Genomic DNA, 23,433 nt, shown 5'->3' on the forward strand with positions numbered 1-23,433 from the left:
GAGGGACGACAGAATTTTTTTGATAATGGGAGATACAGGTGGTGACAGACAACTGCTTGTTCCAACAGAAAAAGCTAGAACCACTCCATAGTTTTTTAGGCAGACATCGGGAGGTGGGGACACCTACCCCTTGGGAAGGGTGCCCCTGTTTAAGATGATCATCCTCCTAAAATTCCTGTGCGCCCTCCAAAATCCACTGTGGATGAACCCGGAGGACTTTCTCAACAGAACCGATGCCTCATTGAGCATGCTCCTGTGGAATGGAGGCACCCCATTAATTGCACTATGTACCCTGCAATGCAACATCTATAATGGGGAAGAGTGTCACTCCCAGACCTTCAAGCCTATTATTGGGAGGCCCAATTACAGCTTATACACAAGTGGCCCTTTGCCCCAGAGGAAAGATCCGGCGAAAAGGCTAGAATACAGTCCTGTTGGTGCCCCATACTTACTTACACTACATTTACGAGAACAAGTGCAGACAGCTACTCCCGTCCCCAGCCCAGACAGCCTTAAATGCATATGATAGGGATACAGCATATGTGGGTTGGAAAAGCAAAGTTACAGGCGTTACAACCTTGTGGGTGGGAGACAGCTTGAAGGAAGTGAAGAACCTGGCGGGCTACATGAAATGGAACCTAAAATGCATCCCTACGTTGCGAGACGTGGCAGGAACGGAGAGAATATACTCCTTTAGTAGGCTAATGGACGATCATAACCTGGACCGGTCCTAAGAGTTATAATATTACCAACTACAACACTACTTTCAGGCATAGTCTTCAAAGACATGGAAGACAGCAGACCCATAGAAAACAGGATACTGGGCGATGAAATGGCAGCAAATCAATCAATCAGGATTTATATAGCACTGCTAAACAACCAGGACCGACAGGGTACCCGGAAGTGAGTGAAAGTTTGAGCAAAGGTGGTGGTTGTTGTTGTTGTATCGAACACTCATTAACAATAAGCCAGACACCCTGCAATCCCTGAGGAGGAATTCGGAACAAGACTTGGATGAACTGGAAGATGTAGTCTAGGAAGCAGCGCTGATGGGCCCAAATGAGGTAGCAATTAAGGCAAATCTAAGGTTCGCTCAGCTGAAAATCCTCCATTGGTTGTACTACAGTAGGAACAGGCTTCACAGGATGGGTAGAGTCTCATCTCTCAATTGCCTGAAGTGTAGGATCCCAGATGGTACATTCATGCACATAGTTTGGTCCGGTCAGCGAATAGGGAACTACTGGAAATGGAGAACAGCACTCATCTATGAGATCCTAGGACCTTCAGTCCCGGCAACCCCGCAGATTGCCTTGTTGGGTATCTCAGGAGCCGAAGACCTACCAAGGAAACAACTACTATTTTGCTCACTTGGGTTCGCTCTGGCTGAAAGAGACATAACGAGACAGTGGGGAAATCCATCAACCCCCACAGGATAGATGTGGGAGACGGGGATGACCCTGTAAGGAAGCAGAGAGTGTGGTCTACACAGCGAAAGGGCTGCCCCCAAAAGTTTTATTGAATATGGGGAAATGGGAGACAATACTATGGACTGCTGTTGGATAGCAACAGACCACCGAACACATCCCCAAGAGATGACAATACCACCACAGACCTCAAGTCTGTCCCCCTGAGAAGAGTGGGGTAATTTCCCTAGTTGGTATCGGGGTAGTATGTACGTGGAGAGGAGGGCACTAAATGGGGAGGTAAGCGAGAACAAGGGTGGACCCCATCAAATGTGATATCAAGGGAAGGTGAACACAAAGGCAATCTGGTAGTGGCATGGTGGCATTTTGTCTGTTGTTTTGGTGCACAAATGATAAAGTATTTTTTTAAATGGTGTCAGTGCTTTTTTCTGGTCCTAACACCACGATCTTTATGAAGTGGGTAACATGACTAGTAAATTACTTGCCTTGTTTAGTAGGTGGGCCTTCGTTTGTTACACAGAGTGCCAGAGGATGACAGAAATGTAGTTACTGCTGATGCCTCTATTGCTCAAATGTTTGTACAATACTAAAGCTTGGTTACACAAGATATCTACCAACCTAGGGCCACGTGAAATATTCAGTTTCAATGTATCCTTTGCTTTAGGGTTAAACTGTTTGTACCTATCCGATTGTTCATCAATCACATGGTCTATCACCAGAACCTCCACGGAGAGCTTCGGTTTCAGCTATTAACTCTCCAACCTAGTTCCTCGTCACCACCACAAATAGGCCGACAGAGTCAATAAAAGGTTAATGAATTAAAGATGGTGAGCAGAACTGTCCCTCAGAACAAGCCCACAGAATAGTGGGCAAGGGTCAATAGCATTAATCTGCCCCGCCAATAAAACTGTAGTGAGTTTCCACCAGGTGTATCCTAAAAAAAAGATTAGGTCGGTTTTGGTCTGGATAACATCTGAATTACAATACCGCTCTTTACTTCTCAACAGGTTTACATTGCAGGTGAGAAGTTAAAGGCCTTCTTTCGCCTGTCCTTTCTTAGAAATTGCAAGCATTTTAGTGTCATTAATTTCAAATATTAAGTCCAGCATGAAATACAAGATCAGGCAGGTCTGGACTAGGCAACACTCAGAAAAAAAAGAGATATCCCTCTTTATGTACAAGGGACAGAGTAAAGTGACCAAATTTCCACTCCCCAGAGCTAGTTATTGCAAACTACTCACTGTATATAAAAATATAGACTTTATATACTGTAAATGTAGACTTCACAGTAACAGCCAATCATTTTGTCAAATATGATTTGTGCTTAGTAAATATGTTTAAACAACTAATAAAACAGTATCAGTCAAAAGTATGAGACACGGAATTTATCTTAAATCATTTCACCATCATCACAAACACAGCCAACATACAACCATTCACTCCTTTGATTTCTGTTAAACAGCAACAATGCATCATTGTTGATACATAATTCATCAAGTAAGTGTGTATTGTGGAACAGGAACCCTTTAAAATTTGCCTGAACAGAGTTTCAGTGGTTCAGTCGTTTCTTCTCCACCTTCTTCAGGACAGTAGTCTATTTTAACACACATAAATATTGCAGCTCCAAGCAGTAATTAAAAAAATTGAATCTTCTCTCTGATCCCACAATCACTAAAAAGATAAACCAGTATCATGTGATGTTAAACTGCTTGATCTGTTCATATATCAATAATGTAGATCAGCTATAAATCCCCTGAGATATATCCAATACCTTGATAAAGTCATAATGTTATATACTTAATTGTCCCCATATCAAATCAATAAAACTCTTATTAATACATAAGATCCTGCTACATTAAGGATTAAGGTTAACAGGCGCAGCAATGTACTTACAATCCTTTAGCATCATCCTTTAAACCACAATATCATAATCAGCCTCTATATCTAAAATAAATAGGCTCTTTGGTGACTTTACATCACCATGACATATCCTAGGTTAGTAATTAATAAAAAATAAAATAAAAGACATATACTCTTCAAGGGCCTATCCAACCTTGTTCATCACAGGCCCATACTTTGGATTTACTTTAGAATACTTTCTATTTTTAGAAGTCCTCTCACACATTTATTTTTAAAACTCATTTTTTTGTGATATGTTCTTGTGTATGGTCATATTCATCTCAAAGCATTACAACACCAGCCCACCTTAAAGAGCTTGTACATAATCATATCATCTGATTAGGACCATTTATTAAACATAATTCCATACTCATCTTAAAACCCAACAATAAACACTCACCTAAAATATTTCCAAAAAGAAACACCACATCACATCTAGTCTTTTATCTTCCAAGATATTCCCTCTAAATCACTAATGTTTAAGTTTACAAGGGATGCCCACAATATGCACATTACTCAAGTTTCATCGCTAGTTTATGTAGCCCCCTTCCTTCTTCAATATTTTAAAAATTCATCCTAAAAAGGTTAATGTCGATTGTGGCATTTTTTTTGCTTTGCTGTAGTTCTAGATTCATGCACTGCATATTTATTTTTCCAACCTATTTTGTTGTTTGGAGCAATTAGAATAATCTTGCCCCATTGTTTCAACAGTCCTTGCAGTGATCACTGGGAACTGAGCCCTCCCCCCATTCACAAATGCGTTGATCACTAATGGTCCCCAAGCCAAGCAATTGGTCTGGGATGCATTTGTAATTTCCCACTGCATTATTATGATCAATTTAATATCATGAAGGAGAACCCATCGATGAACACATAGTGTAGCGGAATGTGTGTTAACATACACAAGTTCGCAGGGCATTAGTACCCATATCTCCCACTGAATTAAAAAAAAAGTGCCTTCCTCTTCGACATGTGTGGAAGGGATTGGTATGCTGCCAAAAATAATGTCACTGTGCTGCACAGAGTACTAGGAGCCTTTTGCTGACGCCTGTACCCAGGACAGGGTGGGTTGGGGGAGGGAGGGTACTCAAAGGAGTTAAGAGGGGGTTTGCAATGTGATACGGTGAGGCATGTGGTGGGCACACAGCCCACCAGTGTAGTTCTAGGGTGTCTTAAGAAGTCATTCATTGGGGTAGAGCATGCTGCCACATACCAGAAGAACATGCAACCAAAGAGAAATTGAGCTTAATTTGTTAGCCAAACCTCACCTCTCGCAAAGTCCCCTTCAAATTGTGTATTCTCACCTTTCCCTTCAGAAACAATGGCATCTGCAACATGCAACAGTGACGAGTCCCCAAGAAAGTGTTCCATGGGCATAAATTCACCTCATGTCTCATTGGTGAGAGGTAGCCACCTAAAAAGCGCTACAGGATAAATTTGAAGGCGGAGTCTTCAGATCACTCATATTAAGCATGCGTCACTGCTTTCATGACTGCTGTGCTACATGTAGACACTGGGGGTTCTCAAAATCTTAGCCATGTCCTATTCTTTACGTCTGCCCAGATGTCACGGAAGCCAGGGGACTCCCTCTATCTGCAGTATAATATTCAGCTACCCCGTCCTAGAGCATCACCACTCACTCCCATCCCAGAGAACTCAGTAGTCCCCATTGAGTTTCACCCACATTGTCAAACTCTGCAGAGCAGAACCCCAGCTTCTTCAAATAGATTATGAAGAATTACATGAACTTCTTGTTCCACACCTTGCAGCTGCTCAAATGAGTGGCCATCTTGGTCCCAGGCTAGACTATGCCACAATTTAGAAAAAATATTTTAAAAATGGAAGTTAGAAGTAATATTATTTAGACTAAAATGTATTTCAATTCTTTCAAAGCCCAGCTTATGTCAAAGAATTACTGTTCGGTTTTAAATCTTGAAACCAACCATGATTATATAAGAAAATGATCCTAATATTTGTCTATAATTGACTTTTATTCTTTGACTAACTTTAAAAGCGAAAGTGATGCTTCACAGAAGCACAAAACACTTTGCAAAGGATACGTAGGCAGTTGTACATGTCCTGGAGAGGCTTCTCATCAGCAAATAGCCGGGATTGAACCAACTGGTGTATGAAACTTATCTGCATACTGTGAACCAAGGCCCGTCCATCTAAGAGAAAAATACACAGGAAAATGATCGGTTTCAAATCAACCGTGAATCAGAGGAGGGACAGAATACATACACAAACACTTAATTTAAACTTCAAATAGCAAAGAAAAAGCACAGAATCAAAGTGTCCACCTTTTAGAGAATGTATCATTTAAACATGGTTGCAACTTTTAACATAGTTTTAAGAGTAAACAGAGTTGCGGGTTAAAAACCAGAGTTATTAACACACTAAACCCAAACAATTACTGTGGTTCGAAAACAGAAAAAAAACACCAGTGGAAAACAACTGTTTCTAACTTTTTTTAATTGTTTTAAACAAAAGTCAATTAAACCAAAAATGTCATACCACAGCAGTTTATGGAGTGCTTTGTGATCTCATTTGAGACACTGAAAACACCACTCCACAAATGCATTATACAACAAAGAAACAAAGTCTGAAATGGTGCGGTTATGCTTTTCTTGTTTAAAAATAAAGTTTTAAAAAGACAGCATTTTAAAGGATTCTTTAAGCTGCACTATCCTACAATACAGAGCAGTGTTCGTTGGAGTTTCTCTCTGGCAGTCAGCAAGAGAAAGCAGATATAAAGTGAATCATAACAATGCACCTACTCTAACAGTGAGAAGTGTGGCAATGAATATCCATAAACAATATCATTAAGTATTTTACTCAGTCTCATATTTCTGAGAGGCGACACTAAGCTCATACTGCAGGTATACAGTAAACTAGTCATGCAAGCACGTTAGGCAGGATGCAACAAGACTGCCTATTCTTGAGTCACAGCCTATGGGTTAATTTGACAAATCATCGTTCAGGCAATAATCCTTTCTGGCTCGGACTATTGCAACATCTTATAACTGGGATCTAATAAGGCTGTGATCAGAATACTCAAAATGCAGCTGCAATGATGCTGTTTTCTCTCCCAAAGTATTGCCCGGCTGCTGGCCTTATTCGCAGAATGCATTGGCTCTCTGTTGACAAGCATGTTCACTTTAAGGCTGTACACAGCCCATACGATCTTTTTCGCCCACGAGCCCCTATTTTGTTCGATCTGCTGTCTTTGTCCCTTCCCCGATAGCCTCTGCGCTCAGCCAATCTTTATCTGGCCTGTGCACCACGTGTTAATAGAGTAAGAGCGGGTAGCCATTCTATCCGTACTAAAGCTACTGCCCTTTGGAACGCACTACCTTTATCTCTTAGGAGTCTTCAGAACCACGGGTCCTTCAGAAAATACCTGAAGACCTGGTTATTTTCCATCTAAGTGCTCCTTAGGGGTAGCTTTCCGTTTGATCATCATCTGAAGTTGGTCTCTTCGAGACTAGCGCTGGGAAGTTCCATTGATGGGGCAGTCATGCGCTTTACAAACCCTATAACATACCACATAACAGATGTTAATGCTTAGCAAAAGATAGGACAGATCAAAGTAGCAGCCCTGTAAATCCATGAAAGTGGGTTATTTCTCATACAAATGATCATGGGAGATTTCCACCAACTAAAGTGGGCTGCAGGTTCCCCAGTAAAGCTCTGTTACCCTTTTGATAAAGGACACCACTTATGGAAACTATTCACCTAACAAGCTAGTCCAATGGTCTCATAGTTGAGAAACACCTGTTTGGACTTGTGCATCTCCTTAGCATCGTCAAGGTGAAACCTTAAGGGTCTCTTATCATCTAAGGTATGTAACGATCTCTCAGCCTGAGAAGCTTGATTTGGGAAGAAGTTTACCAAAGAAAATGTCTGATTAATGAGCAAGTTAAAAATACTTTTGGAAGGAAGAAGGGCTTGATCTCAACAGCACCTTTTTATGATGGAAGCGAGTAGAAGTTTTAAGAGTACAAAGAACCCATAACTCATTCAGCCTCCAGTCTCAAGTAATGGGATATTAAGAAGGCAATCTACAAAAACAAATTTGGCCAGCTGTCCTGTGCATGGGACACTCATTAATTTAAAGATTATTGGGTTTGATTCAGAAGAAAAGTCCTGTCTCTTGACTGTGATTAAAACTTTCTTGAAAGCAACCAAGAAGAACTTTAAACATGCGGCTGGCAAACAAAGCTGCTCAGAAATGACATCGGCAAAAAACAGAGATGCAGTTTTAAGAATTATGACAAATGTATGGAATACTTCAAGATAACCTTTCAGGCCTCTGGAGGTTTCAAGTGGCTCTACTGCGGACTTGGACAGGGTATCCCTTGCATCAGCGCCCTTAATATCAGAAAGCATAGTCTCTGCATTTTCTGCTGTTGTGAACATGTCACGATCTGGTGTTCTCTTTGCTGCTAAGATTGACAGATACTACAAGAACAACACAACTGCCAATACTGGACTTCACTTACTACTATTTGTACTAACCTTTATGAGTGAAACATACCGGTCCGGTTTTTTTAATTTCCGTCACTTTATTTTATTAAATCATTTTCTTAACAATGAAACCAAGATGTCACTCATTTTTTTGTGCATGTACAAACAAATATGAAAAAATACATTTCAATACAACAAAATTTAAATGTACATTAAATTTACAAATTGTCAACACATCCACCAAACACTCTGCCATCAATTCATACTTCACTCATACCTACAAATAAACAACAAAAAAATATTATTTTGAGCCTAATGTCGAAGAATGGGTTAAACATCCATGTCAATGGTATTATGTTTTGTTATTTTGTCAAGAGCAGTCTTATTTAGGAACAATCTCTTGGAAACACAGCCTTATTATCTACCAATCTGATTGACACTAGGCATCAAAAACAGGTCGACGCGTTTCGAACCCCCAATTGCGGGGTTCTCCTCAGGACCAACAATCTTATTGTAGTAAGACACAATCCCTTATTAACGATGACACTGGTCACAATAGACACTCTATTAAGGTGTATTGATGGAACTTCTAGTTGAAGACCATCATGGGTTAATCGTTCGTTATCAGTGTTGAATACCACGAGATTCAATCGGGGAAAGGGGCATCACAAGTTAGGCCCCAGGGTTTTGTTATTTGCGGTGCGGCAGCAACGTTCTCAATCTCGACACCTCGGTCGTCTAACGTTAGCTCGAGCGAGGTGACGAGATTGAGAACGTTGCTGCCGCAATTGGGGGTTCGAAACGAGTCAACCTGTTTTGGATGCCTAGTGTCAATCAGATTGGTAGATAATAAGGCAGATGGTTTAGATAATAAGGCTGTGTTTCCAAGAGATTGTTCCTAAATAAGACTGCTCTTGACAAAATAACAAAACATAATACCATTGACATGGACGTTTAACCCATTCTTCGACATTAGGCTCAAAATAATGTTTTTTGTTGTTTATTTGTAGGTATGAGTGAAGTATGAATGGATGGCAGAGTGTTTGGTGGATGTGTTGACAATTTGTAAATTTAATGTACATTTAAATTTTGTTGTATTGAAATGTATTTTTCCATATTTGTTTGTACATGCACAAAAAAATTATTGACATCTTGGTTTCATTGTTAAGAAAATGATTTAATAAAATAAAGTGACGGAAATTCAAAAAACCGGACCGGTATGTTTCACTCATAAAGGTTAGTACAAATAGTAGTAAGTGAAGTCCAGTAGTGGCAGTTGTGTTGTTCTTGTATTACATTGGGCTTAGCCTTACTGGATCAGAGCCACGACCCTGTGTTTTTCTTTTAAGATTGACAGATGGCAGTTTCTGAAGTGCATCTCCAAGCATCAAGTTCCTTGCAGACGTTACTGAAATAGGTTCATGCTATTCAGGTACTGACCACCCGAAAAATGAAAGGCATCATGGAACCAATGGAAGGATACTTGCTAGACTGTTATTAGTCTCTTAATAGAATTTAGCCTGTCCTCTTAAGGAAATACTACGGATTTTTGTTTCCAATGCTGCTCCCAGCACTGGATTTTTTTTTATTACTGTCAAGAAAGTTATTTATCCAAACTCATAAGTACATCTGCATCGTGAAAAGTGGTCTAGTGGTGCATGCAGGTCCATTGACACCTTATGCTAGGTGTTGGCCTAGGTTATCCAATCATTTATGTATTAGTAGACGTAAACATCCTTGTAAAAGGGAAGGTACATGCACGGTTTCCTTGATGTGCATGAGGGCTGACTTGATATGATCCTACATCTTGAATATTTCTCTCTTGAACAATTTGTTTATAGTTCTGAGAACCTGAATTGATACAAGTTCTTGTTTCTACCCCTTCTGTTTTTTTAATAAATAAGTAGTGGGAAGAAATAATTTGGTTCTTCAGTTGGGTGGCCTATTTTCTTGAGCAATATCTGAATCCTCATGAAACAGCTGCACCTGGAAAAAAAGGCTGTGTGACCCTTGGTGGAATGCTGGGTGGAGAACTCTGGAATCCTATTGTATATATATTCTGTACAACATATAGTGCCCATCTGTGTTTCATACCAACTCTCATATGCTTTGCTGGGAGACAGAAGTCGATACTCCCTCCCATTAGAGTGCTGGTCATTGGGGTCCAGGTGATGGCCTCAGCGTTTGGCAAGTGCAGGGGGGATATTTCCCCCAGCAAGTCAAGACTGTACAGTTGCTTTCCTCCGGTATGCATCTGCAGATGATGGTATGCCATACGTTGCTACTGCAGTTTACTGGCAGAGGCAACTGCATCAGTCTTATCTGCAGTTTACTGGAAGAAACAACTTCATCAGCCATTAGAGCCTGCAAATCCATGCTTGGCCCCTACCACAGACTTTCAGGGTTACTGTAAAAAAATATTTTATCAAATGATAGAGATTTGGGAGTGGGTGGAGGAGGAGGGGCCTCTGCTTCAATGTTATCTTTTTTTTATGTCATCGATCTACGTACCAAAAAGTAGGCACATAAACGGGCAGAATATGAATCAGTTCTTTTGCACCTTGAGGTGAAGGAAGTGAGTCAAATCAAGGATCCACATCTCTTAAACCACAGTGACAACAGCCATGTGCTGAAAGTTTAGCTTTCTCCTTCATTGTGTTAAAGAGCTGAGAGAAAATAATTCCTTTGTTTGACACGTCATAAAATCACCCTTTTCACATAGCACTTACCTGTTTAATAAATTGTTCTTTTTGGTGTCACCTAGGACATAAGACTAAACCCTGTGGTACTGCAATTTTTTCGGTCTGCTGAGACCAGGGGGAAAGGAAAAGAGCTCTCCTTTTGAAAGAATGGATAAGAATGTGGAGCTTTATATTCTAGTCTCCATTTATTTAATTTGGTGTTTGGAGATCTGTTTTCAGGAGAGGTTCATTGTGGGTCCAAGAGGATTTGGAACCAATCGGATTACTGTCCTTCATTGTATTTTTACCTGAACATTTTCAAAGAAGATCACTCTCTTACTCAGAGGATTGGGATATAAGTTTAGTTTCTTTGCAGCTCTAGTTGTTATTTGATTCAAGAAATCATGCAATCCACAGGTTATCAAGATGAAGAATTGATTACAAAGACTGGGGAGAATAGGATATCCCTATTGAGGCAGAAGCAGAATCTAGTATTTGTCTAAGTCAATGAGTTTGTCTTCCTCAGCCAATCTGTCCTGGATCTTCTTCTCAATGGTGCATGTCTACTTGCGATCATTTGTACGTATCATTCTTCGTCACTGGGAGCCATCAAGTGTTGCAGAACCTGTCGGTGAGGTTTAGAGTAGCGGAAGCTACTATGTGGCTTGCGATTCATCGTTAATTGCTGGAATAGGAATGTGGTTCTCATCCAAGGGGTTTTCCAGTTCTGGAGAAGAAACAACTGCTTTTACTACTTTGCTCCAAAGCCTATGACATTGGTACATACACCCTTGCTGAACAACGTACGGCAATGACCTCATGGAGGGCTAGGTCATAGATAGCCAGAAAGATTACCGATGAAAGGTGCCTTGAGTTCGAACAAAACACTAACAATATGCCTTAAAGTTGAGTTGTGTGATGCCAAGCATCTTGACTGTGAACAGGAGATATGGCACTGCCCATCTTTGGAGGACCTCCCTGAGCGTCAAGCCTGGTATATTCAGGAGGCCCTTTCAGTTGGGCTGACAGGGGAATTTATAGGAGTCTTTTCCTTTCATCTTAAATACTCTGCCTGCTTTGTTCTGAGGCAAACTCTATCTCGGTCTTTAAGCTTCTCAAAAGGCATTCATTACAAATGCTAACATCTATCTAGAGTGTCTGGAAAGCAGACCAAGCAGAAAGTGTGTTCCTAGTTCCAAGACTTTTTCTGATCAGAGGAAGGACATGTTCAAAAGAGCCATAATGGTGGTAAATGGAGGTTAGGTGATCAAAAGTTCCCTTCAGTGAATAATAGTTGGGAGAGGAGGGTGTGAAATGGTCCAGCCTTAGAATATCTTAATTGTTGCACAAGCAGAGGCCCGTAAATGATGAGGCAACACAAAATATTCAGAGTGGATAATAATTTCAAATCCAAAGAAAGCCTTGGGAAAAAGGCATATGGTGCTGTTTGTTCCTTGTTCCGTGAGCGGAAAACCGAACTTCCTGAATGACTTTCCAGTGCCTGATGTGACGATTCAGCTTCCAGATCCCTTAAAGTATCCGCCTCCGCTTGTATTCATTATATCCTAACCAAATACACACCATTTTGTGCTTTATGTTTGGTTTTGCAATGAATTTTCGATGTGGTGTTTTCAGCTGTGTACTTTGTTATCCTACTTTTATACACCTGGGTTTGTTTAAAGTAAATAATAGTTAGACTCTAGCCTTTATGGGAATTGTAAATTGTAAATTGATACTTGTATAGCGCACTACTCACCCGCAAGGGTCTCAAGGCGCTTGTACGAATACCGCTGTGGAATCCATCCTGGCTTTCCCTGTGAGGTGTCCACTCCTGGGCACCCCCAAGGTGGAGGCCAGGCATCCTTAGCGTTGTGGGGGCCGTTGTGGAGATTAAGCAAGCTATTGCCCAGAGTTGCAGAGTGGGACTCCATGATTGGAATAGGCACCGAGGCGAGAATTATCAGGTCCGTGGAATTTTTAGCCCAAGACCCGCCGAGGCAGGGAATTGAACCCTGGTCCCGGGCTAGACCTCTGCATCAGGGTCTGCCGCTCTAACCATTGAGCCACACTTCTCCACTAATTGTGAGAAAGTGCCATCTTTCTTGCCTTGGTATGCCCCCACTTTTTTCTGAACTGCTGATGTGCTTTGACTGAGTGTGCCCTGGGTCCCTGCCAACCAGGTACCCAGGGGCCTGCGTTCCTTCCCTAAACACTAAGCTGAAACAAAATCCGCAATTGGCATCTCTGGCCCCCTGTCAGCCCCTAGTAAATGGTACCCTAGGCACCCAGGGCATGGTGACCCGAGAAGACCCCTGAGGGCTGCAGCACTTATTGTACCACCCTCAGGGGCCCCGTACCCTGGCACCCACACACTGCCTTTGCATTTTTAGAACCAACAGTTATAAAAATATACTTTTCAAGGTACGAATACCCTCAGGTAAATACTTTGCAGAGGAGCAATAAGTTGGTACACACAATAACTACAGGCTAGCTAATAACAATACAGTTCTGAAACACACTAACATTGAGCTCAATGGGTTTTTCATAGGAAAGCAGGCCGAGTGCCTAGGTACAGAACTAAAATAAGAGTCAACATGGCACACATCCCTGTGTGCCATGCCCACAGAACCCTCTGTCCTGGCATACCTCAGTCACCCCTCTAGCTGGGTGCCCTATGCCAGAGGTGAGGGCACGGGTGCATGAGCACTGTGCCCCTACAGTACCCAGGGCCATTCCTGGGCACTGTAAGTGCAGTGATGCCATTTACGAGTATATGGTGCTGGGAGGTTGTCATTACGAACTCCACAGCACCATAATGGCTACACTGAAGACTGACAAGTTTGGTACAAAACTTCTCAGCACATTAAACCTGCACTGATGCCAGTGTGAGATTTAGTGTAACCTACAATCCACGCCTGGGCTGAGTGGCTGCAGAAGCTGCCACACAGCAGACATGTTGCTGGACCCCTGGGTGGATAGCCCCCCACTCTCCTGGTTCTGCAACAAAGCACATCCTGGGTGAGGTGCTATGTCTCCTCCCCCAGGATGGACAGGGGGAAGCTTCAAAGGCATACCGCCTCTGAGAGCTTCTCCAGACCATTTGCTGTACCCAGCAACCAGCCCCCCACCAGTCCTACCCCCACTTTGGCGGGAAAAACTACGACAGGAAGGGGGTGTGCCAACCTGTGCCAACCCCACCCCTCAGGTGGAGGAGGCGAGGTGAAGCACGACCCCAGGCTCCGGCAATCTTGTAGATGAGTAGTCCTGCCCAATCCCAGCTAGGCTCCTGCCCCCCCCTTCCACAGGAGAGGAGCAGGCTAGGGGGTGTATTCACCCCAGGACAGGGACCCACCATTGGTCCCGGCCCTTGCCCTACCTGTAACGCCCGTAAATTTAGTGTTTAGGGGCTCCCTGAACCTTCCTTCCTCAGATCCCGATATCAAAAGAAGATCAAGAAGAAGAAGACCCACCGCGCAGCTGCTAACAACAGGACAACACCAACTGACTTGGCCCCAGCCCTACCGGCCTGTTGATCCTAGAACCTGCTCCTGCCTAATCCTGGCGACCCCCACGGACAGCAACCTTGGGACACCTAGAGGACCTGCCTGCCTTGCCCCTCTCGACGACTGGAACTCCCATCAGCAGAGGCTCTGCTGCAACCAGGTGCCAGCCAGGAAGCTCTGGACCAGCCCAATCTGGACCGACCGGGTCAAGCCGAACCAAGACCACGAGGACGTCCCCCCGGCGACTGGGACCTGAAGTCCAGTGCCTAAAGACCCTCCTCGACGAACTAGCCGACGCCTGCAGACTCAGAACCAGGGGCCACCCCAACCGCAACCAGCCGAGGGTAAGCTTTTCCGACCTCCAAAGACACCCCTGCACCCTGCACCCGGCGCCCCGCGGCCCCCTGTGCCTCCCTTTGGAGTACCTACCTGTGCTCCAAGATCCAACTTGCCTCTCAAAGTGCTGGTCGCCCCTGGAGAGTCACCGTCCCAGAGCCTGCAGCCTTTTTCCTTTTCCAAGATCCTCATTGGATTACATTGAGCGCCCGGTGGCTCAAAAGCACCCTGCACCCAGCCACCCGAGTGCCGCTGGCTGTGACCTCTCTGTTCTATCTTACTTCCCCCTTGCCCTGAGCAAGTGACCAGGAGCCCAGCTCCCAGAGCCGAGTGGCCTGCTTGCCAGCCGCCACCAACCGAAGGCCCCCTTTCCCTCATTGGGCCTACCTACCTCTGCACCCGGCCGCCCCTGCACCGCTGGGACTGAACTAACTGTATTCACCTGACCCTGGGGGACCCCTGAGTCTATGCCCAGAACCCTAACTTCACCAACCAAGTACCCACCTGGAAACCGGTAATTCACTTACCTGCCATTTGATAACATTGACCCATTTTGACTCGAAAATGTTCTAAGTGTGAAGTTTTGAAAACTGAAAATATTCCTATAAAATCAGTCAAAGTCCGAATTTGAAAGTACTCACCTGTGATCAGGAGAGAAGCCAGTACTGTAACTTTCAGCCCAGTACTGAACCACAAAAGTAATCCCTAGCGGGTTTACTAGTAAACTGTATTTTCTCCATAGGAACCCATTGTCTGCTTTTCTATGAAATTTCTTCTGTCTACTTTTGAAAACTGCAAGTATTCTTTAAAAATCATACGAAATACTGAAACGCATTTACCTACCGGTTTTGAGTTAAGCCCCCAGTGCTGGCCCTAAGAGACTAGTGCTGGGTTACAAAAGTAACACGATCGTACTGTACCTGTAACCTGAATTTCCTCCCATTGAATAACGTTGTCAGAATTACCTTGAAAAGTTTCTAAGTGTGAACTTTTAAAACAGCTTTATATTCAGGAAAATTCATCACAGTAACTAAAACGTTTTTGCTAATCTGGTTTCAGCTTAGACCCCAGGACTGAATCTACGATCTAGCCTGGAAGCACCGAAGTAATCCATAAAGTAATTAACCATACTTTCCTATGAAAAACTCATTGAGCTCAATGTTCGAGTGTGTTTCAGAACTGTATTGTTATTAGCTAGCCTGTAGTTATTGTGTTACTAACTTATTGCTCCTCTGCAAAGTATTTACCTGAGAGTACTCGTACCTTGAAAAGTATATTTTTATAACTGTTGGTTCTAAAAATAAAACAACTATATCTAGGATATAACAACAATTGGCCTGGAGTTCAGTTCTTGAGTGTGTGAAACCTTTTGCTGACTGAGGGTGTACAACAAATGCTTTACACTGTCCTCTGGTACTGCCTTACTGCTCGACCAAGTTACCACTTTGGAGAGTAAGGTCAGTCCTGACTGTAACCTCTGTTATACCTTTGGGGTTTGTGGACTCTATACACACTGTACTACCTTATTGTCCAGTATATATAGAGCCACTTTCTCACAGGAATGTTTTCTTTGGTAAAATATTTTAAAAATTGAAAACACATGTGTAAAATATTTTCGGGATCTATCACATCAACAGAAATATTGTACTGTTTATGAACTGAAAGAAAATACTAGGAATTATAATTTTACTTCGAGAATATTTTTAGAAAACTACACAGTGGACTTTTCAAAATAAGGTTTTCTTCGATGCTTGTAAGCTTAGATCTTTCCCTAAACAGATTTGGTAGAATTAGGAAAAAACATACTCCTACCTTCCAAACATGCTAAAATCCATGTTTGCATGATAACTCACTAAACCAATATGGCCGCTAGCTATTATGTCTTTTCTTGGTCTATGACGTTTCTTCTGGTGTGCAGTAATGTGCTTGAAACCACTGGTAACATCACTCAACCTCAGATGTCTACAATCTGACCACCTCAGCAGGTTAGCTACTCAAATATAAAACTGTGAATAAAACGTTTAACAAAATGGGGCGTGTAAAAATGTGATTACAGAGTTTTTTTCATTTACCACCAGTTTCTTTGTCTTCCACCAGTATTTCCAGTTTAAGGAGACGCCAGGGAATTTCAGGGTCGTCTCCCATTACGGTCAGCGTTGCTTCAAACTCTCCCTCAACACGAAACTTCACACGACCATTAGCTAAGAAAGAAAGGGGAAGTTGCTCTTGAATAATTACTGTTCATCAAACGCTCAAAGAGAAGACACTGTGATAGTAAAAGGTTCTCGAACAAATGAATAATTATTCTTCACAAGGATTGTTTTTAGTAAAGAAGTTAACAGTTTTGTTCAAAACAAGAACACAAACCATGAAAGCATGAGATCTTTCTGAATAAAGCACACGTTTTCATGCTACTTTATACACTTATTAATATTCTGTGAGTTAGGCTTATTAGCCAAATTGATACTGAAGTAGCAGAGTGCTAACACTTTATACATACCCTGAAAATGTAGGTCTATTAAAGATAGTACTTGTAATGTTATTAGTATTTAGCAGTCAATTAAACCAATTAGGACCCTGCAGCAATTGAGTGAGATATACTCCATCTGTCTCCTCGAATTAAAACTCTAAAATCATATCACCTATGATTACTTACTTAAGGATAATCCCTTGAAAACTTTCCCAGACATCCGCGACATTTTTCATATCTCTAATGCGTACTCTTCCCAATTTCCCCTACTTAAACATGCCCTAACTTGCATAATTTCTCAATGTAGCTCCCCGGCCACCAATGCCCCGATCCTCTCACCTCCACCAGATTTTGCTATTCCTTTCAAAGCTGCTGCAATCTAAAAATACTTTACCATCCCACTACTGATAGGCTCAAATCTAAACTTGAGCTTTTATGGGAAAAAGACCTAGCACAAGAATTTTCTCTACAGGTTTGGGACACTACTTGGTCCAAAATACACACAGATTCCCGGTCCACCAGTACCACACAGACTTTTTATTTTTTTTATAATAGACTTTTTTTTACTCTCTCTGATTTACACAAATTCAAGTTACTTGTTTCTAAAAAGTGTTGGTCCTGCTCACATGACAATAGCGATTTTTTACACATGTTTCTTCAATGTCCGTTGGTTAAGTCCCTTTGGCTTCGCATATGGTCAAAACGTAACAATATTCTAGCCACTGATTATCACTTTGAGATTGTGCACATCTTTCTGGGTGATTCTTCATCTATATGGAATGTTCATTGTAATGTACGTAAATTTATAGATATGTTTATAGCAATTTCTTTTCAGATAATATCAACTAACTGGAAAGATACTTCAAAGATATCATATAATGCTTGGTGGAACTTGTTATGTCATCACCATAGGCTTGATCGCGCCTTTGCCACCACTGTACCTTTACTAATCAAAAGAGATTTGTTATGGTTACCGTTAACTGAGTTCCTTTCCAGACATGTTCCTTGATTGTTTTTCTTTTATTCTCGTCTTTATGTCTTTATAGAAATTACAAGTTTTGAATTTGTATTCCAGGTTGCCCTATTTATCTTTTTCCCCTTCCTCTCTCTTTCTTTTCTCTTTTCCTCCCTTCCCACAAAACAAAATACAGTTAAAAGCTTTGTTCTTTGGTACAGTTTATTTACCCCCCTGGGGGTTGCGTTTTACATATTATCACATTTATAATATTTTTTTTCACCTCTTTTTATTGTTAATTATACATGTAATAATGTTTTACTTTGAATATCTTATTTAATAAAGCTTTCTAAACTTAAAAAAACCTCTAAAATCCAAAATGACATAGAAAGGTCAGTGTAAGTTTCAATAACCACACTGAAGTTGGGATTCTAAAGACTAAAGAATGCCTAAACATAATTCTGTGGACCACTCTGCATTAAAACTTGCCCTTGAATAACAAGAGTTTCTTGAATGCTCATGATATCAATGAAATCTTATATTCAGTTGCTAGAGTGCTAGGCTCCTGTCAATATCTCAGTCCAACCATCTATCGAGCATGTGGCTCTTAACTCCTGATAGTCTTTAACTGGAAGGGCAATCTATTTCTAACAAATGGGTTTCAGAGGGAGGAGCCAAGCCGGCAACCGAGATGGCTGCTTATAGACTCGGCTCTGCTGATCTCCGCTCCCTGGATCCACATCCTGCAACTATCCTGTGACCAGACCACACTCCCAGCTTAGGGAGTGGAAGCGACGCTCGTAGGCGGTGTCCTGGAGCGTTTCCGTGCTTCGGCAGCAGAACTAGACCGCCCGGAAGTTTGGGGCCTGGTCGGATCGGAATGAGGGACCTCGATTAGTTGCATGGCCGCCCGTCAATTCATCAACATCGGGTAACGATGGCCAGAAACAGCCGGTCCGGCCCGAAAATCTACATAGATGCCCCGGGGCCGCTGCGGTGTCCCATACTCTCTGCACAGACAACCATTTATGCGAGGAGGAGTGCGGGCGATTTGTATCCTCCGCCCGGCTCCGGGAAGTAAGTTGCGGGATTGTGGGGTGCTTTGGCCGTCTCGGAGCACATACAGCTGATGGCGATGCGACTGCCCCCCCCCCTCCCTGACTTTTAGCAGTGTTCTCTACTATTAACCCCCGGACTTTGGGCGATCCCGCCTTGGCTGTCGCGGACTTACAGGAGGGTCAAAAACTAACCTGCAGTGTTGCACGGGGTGCTGTGGTAGCCTGATGGTGGTCGGTTTCAATTTGACCTGATTGAGGGGAGCTTTGCTGTGCCCCGGGCGTAGCTGGAGCTTGGACCCGTGGGGATCTGCCGGGTGCTCACTGTGGGCTCACTAGACTGCTGCGCGGAAAGAGTGGGAGATGGGACATGGATGGCTCCTGTGACTATATGGTGCTACGCTGTCTGACCTGAATAGGAGCTACAGGGGGAGTTCCTGAGTGGATACGGCCTGGATCGCTGCTGCTCCTACTAGGTTTTACACCACAAAAAAACCTTGGTTCCTGTATCAATTTAACTTCCTATTTATTTTCAAGGAGAAAACCACACTATTTTCTGTTGGTGGCTGGGTTTATTTATTTTGCCCAGAATATAAATTCATTCATTTAACATGTAAGGGGCAACTGTTCTCCACAGATACACACACAGAGTTTGTCAACAAATATTTACAAGTACATTTCACATACAAATAATACTTTAGTCATACAATTAATAAATTCAATTCTACAAATCACAACATAACTTTCACGATTATGAAAAAATACAATGTGGAATAAAGAATCATTTCCAGCAGACAAATTAAATTGTACTGCAGGTCTACACAACTTTCAACTCCGCAAATGAAAATCAATTGCACTGCAGACACCAGAGGATCAGCTCCGTCACATGATGATGGGGGGTAGTGAGCTCAAGGTTTTAAGCTGGAATGTAAATGGGTTGGGAGACAAAATCAAGCGCAGTGTTGTCCTTCAATATCTCAAGCACCGGGCGCCAGAAACGCATTTAATTGTAAACTCATGCCTGGCGATGCATAGAATGGGGTATAAGTTGGTTGCCCATGCGGGATTTACATCTAGGTCCAGGAAAGCAGGTATCCTCATCCGAAAGGCGCTCCCCTTAGTAGTGGACTGCACAAGGGCAGATGATAGGGAAAGGTTTGTTGGGATTTCGCGTCGTTGGGAGGGGCATATTCTCACCGAACGAACTCAAGGACTCCAAGAAGACCTGCCGCACCCTCGAGAAAGCCTGGCTCCGCGACCAGACCACAGACAACATGACCGCCCTCCAACACGCCACCCGCAAGCACCACCAGCTCATCCGTACCACCAAGAAGAAATCACTAAAGGAACGACTAGACAACAACGCCCACGACAGCAAGGAACTCTTCAGCATCGTCAAGGAGTTCTCCAACCACAGCACCGGCAACAACGACATCACTCCCACACAAGATCTCTGCAACTCTCTCACCTCGTTCTTCCACCGCAAGATTGCCGACATCCACAACAGCTTCGGCGCACCGCCCTCGCACCCAACCACCGAACCAACGCACCCCACCACCACCCTCTGCATCTGGACCACGGTAACCACCGAAGACACAGCCCGCGCGATGAACACCATCCACTCCGGATCCCCCACCGACCCCTGCCCCCACCACGTCTTCAACAAGGCCGACTCCACCATCGCACCCCAACTCCGGGACGTCATCAACACCTCCTTCAACACCGCCACCTTCCCGGAGACCTGGAAGCACGCCGAGCTCAGCGCACTACTGAAGAAACCAACAGCAGACCCCACCGACCTCAAGAACTTCCGCCCCATCTCGCTCCTCCCTTTTCCTGCCAAAGTCATCGAGAAGATCGTCAACAGACAGCTTGCCGCCTTACTCGAGACGAACGGATCCCTCGACCCCTCGCAGTCCGAATTCAGAGCCAACCACAGCACCGAGACCGCCCTCATCGCAGCCACCGACGACATCAGAGCCCTGCTCGACAACGGGGAAACAGCTGCACTCATCCTCCCGGACCTCTCTGCAGCGTTCGACACTGTCTGCCACCGCACCCTAGTCCAACGCCTCAGCAACACCGGCATCCAAGAGAAGGCACTGGAGTGGATCATCTCGTTCCTCGCCGGAAGAACACAGAGAGTCCGCCTCCCCCCGTTTCGATCAGAGGCCACCGAAGTCATCTGATGCGTCCCGCAAGGATCTTCACTCAGCCCCACCCTCTTCAACGTCTACATGAGACCTCTTGCTGCCATCGCACGCCAACACAACCTCAACATTATCTCCTACGCCGATGACACCCAGCTGAACCTCTCCCTCACCAGAGACCCAGACACCGCCAGAACCAGCCTACACGAAGAGATGAAAGACGTCGCCGAGTGGATGAAGAACAGCCGCCTGAAACTGAACTCAGACAAGACGGAAGTCCTCATCCTAGGACCATCACCCTCCGCCTGGGACGACTCCTGGTGGCCCCCAGCCCTGTGCACCGCTCCCAAGCCAACAGACCACGCACGCAACCTAGGCTTCATCCTGGACTCCTCCCTCTCGATGACCAGACAAGTCAACGCCGTCTCCTTATCATGCTTCCACACCCTTCGCATGCTTCGCAAGATCTTCCGATGGATCCCAACCGAAACCAGGAAGACGGTCACCCAGGCCCTCGTCACCAGCCGACTGGACTACAGAAACACCCTCTACGCCGGAACCACAGCCAAACTACAGAAAAGACTCCAACGCATCCAGAACGCCTCCGCCCGACTCATACTGGACGTCCCCAGACGCAGCCACATCTCCAGCCACCTGAGGGACCTGCACTGGCTCCCCGTCAACAAGAGGATAACGTTCAGACTCCTCACCCACGCACACAAGTCTCTCCACGACCTGGGCCCCAAGTACCTCAACGACCGCCTGACCTTCTACACGCCCGCCCGCCAGCTATGGTCCACCAGCCTCGCCCTCGCCGCCGTACCACGCATCCGAAGAGCCACCGTCGGAGGCAGATCCTTCTCCTACCTGGCGGCCAAGACATGGAACTCCCTCCCCATCCACCTTCGGCTGACCCAGGACCACCTCGCCTTCAGGAGACAACTCAAGACCTGGCTGTTCGCGCAGTAGTGGACCCCCCCCCCCACCCCCCGCCCCCTCAAAGCGCCTTGAGACCCTTCCAGGTGAGTAGCGCGCTATACAAGTGTTGTGATTGATTGATTGATTGACCCTTCTGTCAGTTTATGTCCCCCCGGGTCAGCAGTCTACCTCGTTCTTCGATTTGGGAAAGCTATTGCTCGAACTGCCGGTAGGGCTTTTAATCATGGGTGGCGATTTTAATGCCGTAGTCAGGCCCGGACTGGTGCTTTCGGGCACCGGGCAATCCCCCGGTCGGCTGGATGGGGGTGGGGGCCGGTTTTGGAACAGGGGGCCGGTTTTGTGGCTGGGGGGCCGATTTTCATTCCGGCCGTCACTACTTCAGAGAGAAGTCTCCAGGTGTCGTGTCTGAGAGTCTCAGACAGACACTACACCCGGCTGGTGACTTCTCTCTGAAGTAGTGATGGCCGGACTGAAAATCGGCCCCCCAGCCAAATACTTTACCAGGCATAAATACCGAGACAAGTCCACTCCGCTCTAGCTGCAGGCTCAGCCTGCAGGGAAAACAGAAGCGCTAGGCCAGCAACAGCAAGGTTGATTGATTGACCGTCCGCCGACTGGTGTCTGTGCAACCAAACACGGAGGAGGTGCCTGTGCGCAGCGCGCAGAATTATGCACTGTCTCCTCCTCCGCCGCGTCTGCGCGCCTCTCTAGGGTGCGCTGATGATGTAAATCCCTGATTCCCGCATGCGCACAGCGCATTGAGCAATTAAAATTGCGCGTGACTGCAGTGACGAGAGTCACGAGACAAGTTGTCAGCAGAGGTGCGCACTTCTTCACCGTCCGGAGCAGCCATAATTTAATTATTCTACTGGCTAGCTGACTAGCTGTAGCCCCCCTGTGTCTGCCCTCAACAACAGGACTGTAGTGCAGGAGGTGAGTACGTTTTTCCGCCCGGCACCAAATGATTGTGTTCATGATCTGGTGGCACAGAGTTGGCGGGCCTCACGTAGTTGCGGTGGTCTGACTCTGATCTGTGTCCTAAGGCCTCCTCCCTGAGTGCCTCTTCCAGTTCCTCAAGCCAGGGGGAACTGGAACCGTCCGACTCCTCACACCTGTTATTCTAGGGTTACTGTGTAGCTGCTGGGAATACAATCTGATAACCTGTCAAGCCGCAGCAGATAAGGCGGGCTCTGGTTTCGCGTTGTCTTTGGCCCTGGCTGGCGCTATTACAGAGAGCACCCACCGCTCGCTCGCTCATTTCCTGTGAGGAGAATGATTGGCGGACTGATGGGGTGCAGGAGACAGGCAGACTTAAGTGTGAATAATAATTATTGTGGGTTAGAGAAGTGTGAGTGGTGGCGGAGGTAAAGAAAGATAGCCGAGAGAAAGACACGCAGAGAGGGAGGAAAGGGGAGATGAAAAGGAATGGATAAAAGGACGGGTACTAGGAGGAAGCGTGGCCGAGCCATTCTCACAAGAATTTGGGGATGCATTTTTTCTATTTTTGTTGTTTTGTGGCATAGAAGTATCGTATTACTCACCTGTATTGTTGTC

General features: G+C 44.6%; 1 protein-coding gene across 2 annotated transcripts in view; it reads right to left on the minus strand.

Moving 5' to 3' along the window:
• MED14 (mediator complex subunit 14) overlaps nt 1-23,433 on the minus strand; it is a 941,548-nt gene that overhangs the window by 814,692 nt on the left and 103,423 nt on the right. For both annotated transcript variants that reach the window (XM_078658290.1, XM_078658289.1), the window contains exons 6-7: nt 16,383-16,511; nt 5,384-5,491 (exon numbers count right to left, since the gene is read on the minus strand). In XM_078658290.1, the coding sequence (XP_078514416.1) occupies nt 5,384-5,491; nt 16,383-16,511 (237 nt within the window). The remainder of the gene's footprint in view (nt 1-5,383; nt 5,492-16,382; nt 16,512-23,433) is intronic.

Source organism: Lissotriton helveticus, chromosome 8, assembly GCF_964261635.1.
Source record: "Lissotriton helveticus chromosome 8, aLisHel1.1, whole genome shotgun sequence".
Taxonomy (NCBI): Eukaryota; Metazoa; Chordata; class Amphibia; order Caudata; family Salamandridae; genus Lissotriton; species Lissotriton helveticus.